The sequence below is a fragment of the Echiichthys vipera genome (assembly GCF_963691815.1).
Source record: "Echiichthys vipera genome assembly, chromosome: 4".
In the NCBI taxonomy this organism is placed as follows: domain Eukaryota; kingdom Metazoa; phylum Chordata; class Actinopteri; order Perciformes; family Trachinidae; genus Echiichthys; species Echiichthys vipera.
This window is the reverse complement of record NC_139829.1, coordinates 10755214-10767248: the sequence shown is the minus strand read 5'-3', so window position 1 is coordinate 10767248 and position 12035 is coordinate 10755214. Positions and strand designations below refer to the sequence as shown.

The 12035-nt window shown below is 40.1% G+C and overlaps 1 protein-coding gene across 1 annotated transcript in view; it reads left to right on the top strand.

Moving 5' to 3' along the window:
• col27a1b (collagen, type XXVII, alpha 1b) overlaps positions 1–12035 on the top strand; it is a gene marked incomplete at its 5' end in the record, with an annotated part of 69089 nt that overhangs the window by 24432 nt on the left and 32622 nt on the right. The window contains 9 exons of the mRNA XM_083911736.1: positions 1716–1760; positions 4422–4475; positions 6240–6284; positions 7230–7283; positions 8468–8512; positions 10357–10410; positions 11300–11344; positions 11598–11651; positions 11939–11983. Coding sequence (XP_083767862.1) covers positions 1716–1760; positions 4422–4475; positions 6240–6284; positions 7230–7283; positions 8468–8512; positions 10357–10410; positions 11300–11344; positions 11598–11651; positions 11939–11983 — 441 coding nt within the window. The remainder of the gene's footprint in view (positions 1–1715; positions 1761–4421; positions 4476–6239; positions 6285–7229; positions 7284–8467; positions 8513–10356; positions 10411–11299; positions 11345–11597; positions 11652–11938; positions 11984–12035) is intronic.

Below are 12035 nucleotides of genomic sequence, written 5' to 3'. Positions count from 1 at the left end.
TCGTGGGGGCAGCAGCTCTAGCAGAGGACCCAAAACTTCCCTTTCCCTTCCCTTTGAACTCATGTTATGCAGCCAAATTATTTTCAAATCTCATTTTAAATTCTAATCAGGAGTCCAAAGCTTCCAAAGCCAACAAATATGTTAGGCCCCATTACTGCAAAATGTTTGTTGAATGAATAAATTAAGACATTAACAGTTTAAGGCCCATCTTTAAAGGATTAGTTAAACCTTTGGGAAATATTCACTTTCTTGCCCAGCGCTATATTGATACCACTCTTATGTCGGTACATAAATATGAAGCTACAGCATTGGCTGTATAAAAGATGGATGTAGCTTCCCTGTTTCCAGTCTTCGTACTAAGCTAAGCTAACCGCTACCTGGTTGTAGCTTCATGTTTAACGGACAGGCATGGGAGTGGTATCAATCTTCTCAGCTAGCTCTCAACAAGAAAGCACATAAACTTATATCCCAAAATGTCAAATTATTCCTTGAAGGGACATTTAAAGCTGAAATTGAGGTTTCCCATGTGGTGGCCCACTTTTAATAGTTCTGAATGAGGTTTCAGTAATTCTAGCATCCTGCCATGTATAAAGAAAAATTGAGCCCGCTTATTTTTCAATTAAGTATAATCTAATTTTAAAAAACTGAATATTAGCACAAAAAGAGGCCAATCACAGTATTGAAATTATCTCAATCCTGTACCTTACATGTTTAAGGAAACATTCCCCTTCCTCATCACTGTCAACAAGGCCTGTATAAACTCACTGAAGTAGCCTTTAAAGTAGCTGAGCTCTGCTTTACATCAATACTACCAAATGTCTCTCAGGACGTTTGCAGAGGGAGATTTTAATCCTTGTGCATACATTCTGGCTAAAGACTTGAGAACGCTCGGTACGGCTCTCTTGCTGGTTACTTGTTTGTTTACACTGATACAAATATTTTCACTCTGACCGCCTCTGGTTTACTTGTGATGCTACTGACAAACCAACACAGCTGGTGGCTAATTACTTCACACTTGAGGGCATAGATGTGTTCTTTCCTCAGAGATGACTGCACATGAGTTTATCTACTCTACTTGATTGTGAAAAGATTAATACATTTTTGTAAACCAGCTGGCATGCTCATTTAAGACCACAGGGCATGAAGGTGACTATTAATTACCCTGGTAGGTTTCACTTGTTCCTGTCTCATTGGTTAATTAATGCAAGATTGTTAATAATTGTTTTGTCACAGTGCATTGGTAACAAGCTCATAGCCAAGAAGCTGTGTTGCAGCGGTCAATAAAAAACAGCACTGGTATTGTGTAGAAATCGTAAAGAAGTGCTTTATTCAGGGTTAGCCAATGCTGCTAATAATTAGTCTATTAGATTCACAGCTATTAAGTTTGACTTTCCTGTGCACCCTTTTAAACTTAACCTTGCACGTCTTTAAGTTGTTTTATAGGGTAACAAAGTCAAGTCCTCTCCAAAGCAATTAGAAAATACAACATCATTTCAGCCCCTGAGCTGTTCAACAAATTAGATTCAATTTGACCATTGACTTAACATTTTCTAACCAGGACCAACATAATCTCTCTCTTCACAGTTTGCATCATGAAGCATTGCACTTCTCTGTGGCTTCGTGATCAGAATTTAAATAAGATACGATGCCATGGTATCTTTTCGCTCAGACACAATGTTAGATGTGCAACTAACTTATTGTTTCTCTGCCAACAGGGACAAAAAGGCCATCCTGGCCCTTCTGGTCTTCCAGGTGAACCTGTGAGTGCTTCAATTATTTTTAATCATGGCTACAGTTTGATTTTTATCCTACATTTTCTCTTGTGTATAACATAATCCATGTAGAATTTCTCTTTCAACACAACATCAATTTGTAAAGTTGTTCACCTTTGGGCAACTCAGTAATAAACACAAATATTTGTAGCGCCCCTTCAGGTCACAAGTATAACCGGAAAGTGCTACAATTCAATGTATACAAAATTTGAAAAAGATACAGCAAACTCGAAGGTGCATCATTGCCCTTTTTTAAAACTGTGTTTTGTGGTAAGAGGGTCGTTAAAGAACAATCATGAGGTAACCAAAAGGGATCTTCTGAACTACTAGTTTCTGAAAGCAACTAAAATGTGGTTTCTGTGGTTCCTCAGACACAATCCCTCCTCCATCCCTCTGAAGTGTTATCATGCTGAGTAAACCCACTGCATGCTGTTGGTCTGTCTACTGGCTGCACTGTGTTAACTGTATGTCAATGTATGTTTACTCATCAAATAGGAGAGCCAAGAGTCTCCAGAGACGGTTCCCCTGAGACCTCGTCTCTCTTTCCATTTATAGTTACAAAACAGGAGAAAATATTAACACAGACACATCGGGACGTTGAAAGAGAAGTGTGGGGTGGTGGGTTATTATAGTAAGGGAGAAGAGACATCAGACATTAGTTTGGGAATCTTGGCGGGAAAGGAGAAGGAGAGATTCTTGGCAGAGGTACAAGTAGGCTAAATAGTTTGGACACCCCTAGGTCATTCCTCCTCCTTCCCTCCCTCCTTCCTGAGTCCAGATTGTGCGTGCTATCTTTGAGAAGAATGTGCTGTCTCACAACAAAAAAAAAAGAAATCTTTTCCCGTCTCCTCCAGTGCTCTCTTGAGGCGATGCACTCCTTACTGGGGAAAATAAAATGGCACATGATTAAACATGCCAGTGTTTGGTGCTGTAATGCAATCTGAGCCATGTTATATTTGTTAGTGAAGTCGATTTGATTGTTTTCTTATCCGACAAAGATAACTGGAGACACCTTGTGCCACAAACGATCAACATTACTTCTTGGTAACTGAAGACATTCCTGATTGACTATTAATTTGGTGGAACTTGTATATTACTGGAAGGTACCCTGTGGGATATTCTCATTATCAAACATGTTGTTGATTTTCATTGTTTCTCACCTGGATTGATTGTGTGCAACAAAGGAGTTGAATGCATTTTCTTCTTCATAAATTGTTTGAAAATACGCATTTTTAAATTATTCTAAAATCTAGAATCTAAATTATCTAAAATGATCTGATATCACTCCCTATTCACTGTACAGGGCACTATATTTACCCTCTGCCATTTTATTTGACTGTTTAAATTGGTGCCTTCAAAACTCCCATGGCATGTGCACTACCTTTTGCTAACAATCCCACAATACAATGTGTTGCGTTTTATAGATGAGAATATAAGTCTTGTGCGTGTCTACACCTGTCGGAGATGATGAAGTGTCCAAATCTCGATTTACTGCTGCCTATAAAGTAAACTATTGAGTGCCTGTTTTAAACGTAAAAGTGAATGTGCAAATGAGGGAGTGATTTGAGGACATGTTGACATTGTTCTTCTTCCCTGCCTTTGACGAGTACATTTCTATGTTTCTTTGCATGCTACTGCCACCAATTGTCGATCAGTGGAACAGCGTGGCGTGCATGCACAAAACATTTGCATTATCATCCTCTGTAGTCACACATGTTTATGTATAGCACCACCTGTGTGCTCATGCACATACAGTTTGATACTAATAGAAAAAACCTGTACAAACATGTCCCCATTTTTATGCTTACTGATTTAATGTACTTGGTTAGCAGCCTTTTAATAAACCAGATAATGTGTGTTTATTTGGAATTACCCTCTCTGGGCTTTAACAATAATAACCTTCCTGCTGTACAATATTCCTTTTATTGCACCAGTGCTTCCATTACTAATGCTACTAAGACTACTGTTTTTGTGCAGCTATTTATAAGAGTTCTCATATATTTTTTAACAAGACATTCATATTTTCATCTCTCTTAATGCATTAATTATCTGGTTTTAGGCAGAAACCTAACTGTCGCCAGTGGTGAGCCTTCAGTATACTGTATGAACCGCCTCGCATACATGTAGAATTAAACATTCCTGTCAGATGGATGCTTTTGGTTTGGTCTCACCACAAGGAAGGAATGACTCATTATACTTCACATACTTTACGTTGATGAGGATAAACATATTAAGGAAAAATTGTGCTCACAGCAGCCTTGACAGCATGCGGCTCGACCACATTATAATTGCACTTACTGTTGCATTAATTGAATGGCTCGAGTGGTAATGTCTCTAGTGGCGCCTCTTTCCTCAGGCAACGCTGACTTGAATAAACAAAGCGTCTTTTTTTGAAAAGCTGAGAGATGTAAAATCCTCTATAGGACTGTTGTTTATTACTTTATAAATAAAGTGCTTGTTTTCCATTTTTTATACTGTCTTTCTTAGCTTCTTCTTATTGCAATCAGCAAGGCTCCGACCGAAACCATATGTGCATAAACGTTGTTTTTCCTCCTTCCATCCTTCAAAGCTTTTTTCCTTCTTGTTTCTTCTTTTCGTCTCCTGTCCTCCTCTAGTGCTGATTTCTCTTCCGTCTCTCTCTCTCCACAGGGTGAACGGGGAGATGATGGAAGCCCTGGGGCCAAAGGCTATCCTGGCAGGCAGGTGCAGTAAATCTAGTGTTGCGGTGCTGGTTGAGCAGGGCCACACACACACACACACACACACACACACACACACACACACACAGTGTGAGGAGACACAGTGACACACACTCACACATAAAGAAAGATAAAATAATAAATAGGATATCATCTTTAGTGTGAATTCATCTTATTGAAAATATTTTGGCCTTTTAATAAATCAAATTTCAGTTTTGCTCTCCGTCAGAATGATGAATAAAACAGGATTCATTGGGGAAACGCCAACTCCCTGTGTGTTTTCTGAAGCTAGAAAATAATCTAGTTTAAAGATATTGGATGCCGGCAAATAATCTCAGCCATCGGCATTTCAGTGTCAGCCTCAAATAATCATATTTAGGAAAACCCAAATAAAAAGTTTGTTGCGGCTGAATGATAGTAAAAAGAAGAAGCACCCCCCCCCGGTCCAGCGAGGAAATAACACGTCAGAAAGGTTTCTGTAGTCATCACTGCTCTGAAGAAAGAAAAGGTAATAAAAGTGTGACAAATGCCGCAGCACTTAGGGTACAAATAAGCTTCCTCTGTCCTTCCAAACTGTGAGCATCATTCCTTGCTCCACTTCAAGGAATAGTGTTTAAATTAAGAAGTCAAAGCCAGGTAGCATTAGGGTTTCTCTGCAATTAAAAGTGGGTTTCCTCTCAGCTTTAAGCTATTTTAAACTCCATAAACAGCTGGACAAATGCTTGCTCACTTGTCCACTCCTACTGAATGTTTACGATAACGTAGAGTTCAGGCACAGGTCTCTGTGTTTGCCTCTGTGCTTCAGCGCACTTACTCTGTCAGAACTCTGATCCCTATAGACATTTAGTTGTGTGTGATGGATTAGGTTTTAGCACCCCCTACCATCTGTGGGCTGTGAATCACCAGCGCTCTAAGTTGATGTCAAGGCGTTGTACTTTGCTATGGGGAGTTCTCCTGAGCTGAGACTTGATCTGTAAAGTTGCAGGGGGAGATTTTCTGCACTGGTGGATTTGCTGACAGTGTCTCCGAGAAATGAATGTGAATGCTGCCAAAGTATTAACACTGCAAATGCCAGCCAAGAGGCCTAATATAATTTCAGAAAATATGCAAAAATCAGGATAGAGTTGATGCTTATCAAGCAGTGAGAAGGCGAGTCACTTACAGGCCAAAACTTTTCATGCACTGGTCAGTTTTTTGGGGCCATTTTGCTGCCATAACAATTCAGTTTTCAGTTCAGTACAAAAGTTATCCCAAGACATTTTCCATAATATAGGATTATTTATGATTTATAAAGACCCAAAAATTCAGTAACAGCAGCAGTGGAATCCTTCCTTTTAACAGGCAAGAACTAGACTCATGGTGGACGGCCGACTGTCTTGACCAGTTGGGGAAAAGGGATAAACAGAAAGCAGCACAATAATAATATTAACAACCATGATAATAATAAAAAAAGATGACTAATGATAATTGTGGCAGTTGATATACTAGACCATTACATGTCTCACACTAGTGAAAAACACATTTAGGCATTTATTTGAATACACTTTGTCTATTTGTGTTGCCAATCTGTCTATTGGCTAAATTCACCAAAAGTTACATTCAGAAAACTTGTCATACATTAAAAAATATTGCCTTAATGTAAGTAATCAACTTGAGAAGTTTCATGGTGATATCTATTAGTCTTAGTAAGTACTTTCACAGTGACACAAGTGACGTTTTGCCACTGTTTGTAACCACAGAAATATGTTTTGTCATGTATTACATTTAGGGTTTACCCGGGCCTGTGGGGAAAATGGGGCCAAAAGGAGTCAGGGTGAGTAGTTGTTGAAAATTACAGCTTTGGCATTGATTTGTGTTGTTAAACTCTTTAAGGCAGTATGTTTGGTCATAAAAAGGTGCTTTAAAAAGTAAATACTGTACATCTCAGGCTGTAAGGGCCAATGCACCCTCAGAATGATTTTGTTAACATGTATTTCATGTTCTAGTCATGCACCCTCCCTCAGCTTCCACTGAAGGCCGCTGGGAAGAGAGGCAGGACTTTCCTCTCTGTAGTAAAGATTCTGAACTTTTACTTTCTTAAACAAACTGTGAAATTTCTGCTAAATGACTTACCTCACCAGTGTGGGTACATAAAAAGGCCAGTGTCATAAACGCCACTCTTTCGCCCTTGTTAACTCCATGATGATAACGACAGATGGTTTTGTTAGTATATATAAAGTACTGTAGGAGCAATTAACTCTGGCTTTCTTTAAATCCTTTCTGTGCTTGCTGTTCTTGTTAATGTTAGCCAATATCATAAAACTCTATTGCTCTGCAGCCGAGCATAACCGTAATGCATTCAGATGTTAGCTTCTTATTAAATGTCATTGTAATTTGTGTTGCTGCCCTTTCCACCACTTTCTCCTATTCTTCCACTGAGCAGGTTTGGCAGAGAGTTTCTTCAGAGATCCCTGATGTGAGGGTATGTGCCCTTGGACTACATCGTGGAAGCCAGCACCATGCAGTCCATGGGCATATACACTTGCCTCAAGGCTTGGCTCTACTAGACCACTCCATCGTAGCAAAACGCCCGTGGTGCTGTTACAGATCAAAGCATCACAGCTGAAGTCTTTGTAGAGATTTCTTTTAGATTTTAGTGTTGTTGAAAGCTTCACAGTGTCCATCATATCTGCTCTGTCTCATTCTCCATCTTCTTTTGCTTTCCCATCCATCTTTGCCTTATCTGTTTCTCCACTCCATCTTTTATTCATCTCTCTAGGGTCACATTGGCATCCCTGGGCTTTTTGGCCTTCTTGGTCCTGATGGCGAAAGAGTGAGTATTAGATGCTGTGAAAGTAAATGCCTACTGGGTTGCATTTTATGACTTTCCATGGGCCAAAATGATGAAACAGAAATAGATTACTTACCAAATCACTATTTTAAGCCCAAAGTATCGCATGCTCCCTTATACTGTATCCGATCGACTTACACCCCGACCTCTTTACCGTCTTGTAAATGTAGGAGTCAGATGTAAATGCAATTAACCCTTCCAGGACTCAAATTGCCATGAGCATCCAGGGAAGTGGATCAAAACAGTGGCACCAAATCTCTAAGCAATTTTAGACCAAGTTCCTTTTTTTTTTTTTTTTTGCCAAACTAACCTAACAGCACTATGGTACTGTTGGCACTTCAGTGTGTCAGTCGGACAGTCAGGTCAGTTGATGAGCCTTAGAGTCAAACATGTCAAAAACATTCGGATGGATTTCCATGAAATGTTTCATGGGTGAGAGAGGGTGAATACCAATTGCTTTCCACTATGATAAGATAGTCCTAAAACTAGTGACGGGCTTTTGTCAGTCTCAACCGTGCTTTGAAAATATGCTGATATTGCATGCTACTAAGCTAACATGCTAAAATTAGCCTGGCATCACCAGACTATTCGCAAGTGCATATTTTTAGATTTCTGGGAGTCCTTATCAGCAATGAAGAACAAAACGCCTCTGGGCGCAGTTGAACAGGCCTACAACCAATCAGAACGACGCAGCGCTGAGTGACAAATGCAGGTTGGGGCGGTGCTTGGTCCATTTTGAAGCAGAAAAAAAATGGTGGCCGGGTCCCAATGTGTTTCTGAATTTTTTTTAAAAACAAACCTATTTGAACAGTCCTTTTACTGAGGACTTTTCATCCATTTTAGCATAAAAACTTATATTGTGATGAAGATTGTGATGTGATATTATTTCAAGCTTTAAAATAGCGTGCTGTTGCCGGGCTAAATATTGAACTTTAAAGCTCTAAAAGAAATGAATAAAACAGTTGTATCCCAAACTTTTACTTCATCCAACACTTTTGTTTATTGTTATGTAAGGAGCGTCATAGCCTCACAGGACTGCTAGTGTGGCTAACGACAGTCTTATCATCTTCTGCTATTTTTTACATTATGCACTTTTATCTCTCTTTTAGCTCCCTATCCAATATTCTCTTTCTGTCTCTCAACTCTGTTTTCTTTCTTGTTTCCAGGGAATTCCTGGCGTTCATGGGAAGAAGGGCAAGATGGGTAGGCCGGTAAAGTTTTCTCTCAACATACTTCTCAGAGAACATTTTTAATGCAGTCTAATGAAAGCGAGGGTGTTTGTCTTGATCTTTGGACTCTTACTGTAGTGCAGACCTACTTTAAAGTGCATTATTCTGACAGAGACTCTAGTTAAGTGAAGCCCCTTCTGGCCTTAGTCGTAAATCTTTAAAAAAAAGATGTGGTAACTTCCACACTGGCATGATGATACTTGGGATTATTATAGAAGAGAAATGTGTATCCTTGAAATTGTAAACACAATTGTCCATGTATCAGCAGATTACATTGAAATTCTCAGTCAGATCCCTTTTTAAAATCAGAGAATCCTGGCACCATATTAAAGTCAATGACTATAAATCTTTTATGATTAATTTTCTCTGACTGAAGTTGATTAAGAAAAATTGTTTCTTTTGAAGTGTGCTTATTACTGTACTTGTTTTGCATGACACTGATATGATAATGGAATGTGTCAGTTGTGGGTTTGGCTCTCCAGAGTTTCTCTACCCAGAGATCAGGGAAGTCTATCGTCATTGGCACTTGGAAGTAAATTCCCATCTTTCCAGGCTTACATGGAAAATTTAAATACTGCACATAACCACTTGTGTAAATCTGCTGTTTTCCCAGAGTGTGTGAGTGTCTGGTTGTGCCTATTTGATATTATTATGCAGTAGTGGTCAGTGACATAAACTGAGGGACAAAAAATATGCTCAATAGCCAAGTCACAAACAAGCCATTTCCCTTACTCTGCGGTGAAAAGTGAGGTCAGTGAAGTTATGCAAGAAGTTTTTGTCTGTCCTGATTCAGCATTAATGCTGTGTAACACAATCTGGAAAGACACAAGAGAGGGAGTTGGAATCTTTGATCCACGCGTACCAAAGCCTAAAACAACGTGAGCCCCAAAAAAGCAAACTGACACTGTGTGCATTTTATGGTGTTTTATCAGTGCTATGGGTTTGTACATAGCAGAATGGTATGATTTCTATCGGACCGTTCACATAATGAAAAGGGTCTCATCTCACCAGCCTTGCTGAAAGTTGTCAATATGAGAACAAAGACTTGCATGTGTTTCTGATCAAACCAAGTCAGCTTTTGACATTTTTGGAAAGAGGAGCATTTTTCCACATTTCCTCTTGGCTTCATGTTGCTCCAATTACCACTCATTACTTTATCCACATTTGACTAATGTTCCAAATAAGTAGTCTGCCACACAAACAACCCTACCTCTGCCATCTTTTGAGATCTTCATACTTTGATCCCTTTCTTGTCTGTCTGCACACATATGACAAGAGATCTCGCTGCTTTTTGCTATTCTCATTAATCTAACCATAGCCTGAGTGCTGAGTTGTGATGTGCGGATGGTTGCATGTTGACCTTGGCACACTGACAAGCACACGTCGTGCATGCGGCCCCGCGCCTGCATCACGCCTCTTGTTCTGCCTCTATAATGGAATTACGAGCACCAAGCAAAAAAAAGGACATAGTCATCAGTTTCTGGGCCAGGCAGCTTTATTCAGCCATTTAGGCAAGTCATGGGGGTTTGGTTCGCGGGCTGCCGAGCGCTCCCTGCCAGCGCGTACACACACAGACACTCAGTTGCGCGGAAACACTCAGCCGTGGAATTTCCTGCTTGTCTCCCAGGAATGAAGCGCTGGGAGCACATTTAAGGGGATTTGCTTGGCTTTACTTTGCAAACTTCTGTTTTGGGAAACACTTTGTTGATCCTCTTTGCATGGTGGGATAACTTAACTGACAAACCATGTCCTATCTAAAGTAAAGACAGTATGAACATGATAAAGCCACTCTGGTTACATGACCGCCTGTTTGTTTGTGTGCTCAGGGGTTTCCTGGTGACTTTGGAGAGAGGGGACCTCCTGGCCCAGATGGGAACCCAGTAAGTGAAATTATGTAGATGAATGCACCATTTACTCACTTGGCACAGAGCAAATCTTCATGTCCGACCCTAAAGGCCACATAATTACACCTGACTGAAATTTCACCAGATTTCAGACGTAATGTAGCACATTTCATATAAAAATGTACTACATTGTTCTTTATAAGAAATCAAACATCCACTCATGAAGGGAGATGCAAAAAGTCAGACACATTAGACACACACATTAGAGAGATCCAGAGATGGATGTGACTTGCATATTTCTTTTTTCCAGCAAGAACATTTTATTACTGTGCCAGACACTGACTGTTAGGCAAATCTGTGCAATCACTCACTCACCCATCAAAATCCATTCTGATATCTGAAGGCAGCCTTAGCAGTTTTACTAGCCTTTCCTCTCCCTTGCATTTGACCCTCACTGCTCGTGATTGACAGGGTCAGTGTTAGATTATGATTGGCTGACCTCTGAGAGCCTCCTCCGGGCCTCATTTCCTTTTTTCCTCCAGAGGGAAGAGAGGGGGGCGTTCCATTTGGCTAAATTCATCTCCTTTTATTCATAGAGGAATAGAGGAGGTGACAGGAAGGCCACACTGGGCTGTGTGTCATAAGTCTCTCCACTGGATGCGCAGCTTGGAGAGGATGTGGGCATGGCATGTGGCTGTGGGGTAGATCATTTGGAACAAGCCTCTCTGTGTGTCAAGTGCCAAGTGCTCACTCACTATGCTAGAATGAGAGGAGAAACTGTATCAGTGGATGAAATCACCAGTAAACAAACAAAATATAAAAGCATACAGTTTGCTTTCATGTGTATCACCCCCCTGCAGCTGTACACCTCTGCCTCCTCGGCTTGTGTTGCAGCTCTCCTTTATCTCTTTTTTTGTCCTCTTAGGGTGAACTAGGATCTCCTGGCCCATGTGGAGTTCTAGGTCTTATTGTGAGTTGTGTAGTATCCTTCGCACTGATTTCTATGTTTTGTGATTTTTATTTGCAACTCCCTCTTTTCTCTCTTCTACTTCTAGAAAGCAGCCTTTTGAAAAGTGCTCCAAAAAGTTTTATTAACTCACTATTTTTTATATCTCTGTCACATCTTTCTATTGAGATATTCAGCTAAGAAAGTACATTAAGACTTACTTCATCTGGACATTCAGCGTTCTAAGTATGTGTTTTGTGCCTGTTGATGTGTGCAGGGAGACATGGGCCCTTTTGGCATTATGGGCTTACCAGGACCGCCAGGACTCAAGGTAAATGATGTGTTTTCCTAGTTAATGTCAGTGTCTGGTTTTGGTATGAATACAATATAAATAGGGTACATTTTGACAATTTGATTGGTTAACCAGAATGTCTCCAAGTAGTGGTTAAGCTTACTTTGACGAAACAATGTGACAAGTGGTTGGTGATTATATTATTCCACAGGCGGAGTATGTAAACCCTAGAGAACGGGGGGAAACACCAGGGCTGCTCATTAATCATGTTGAATCATTAATCATGTTTTTTAAATTTTTTATTTAATTTTTAATTTTGCTTCAAGGGAGTACCTGGAAACCCAGGGCAACCAGGACTGAAAGGTGATAAGGTGATCTGCATTCATCTTTCTCACTACTAACCTACCCTATAAAAGAATGCTA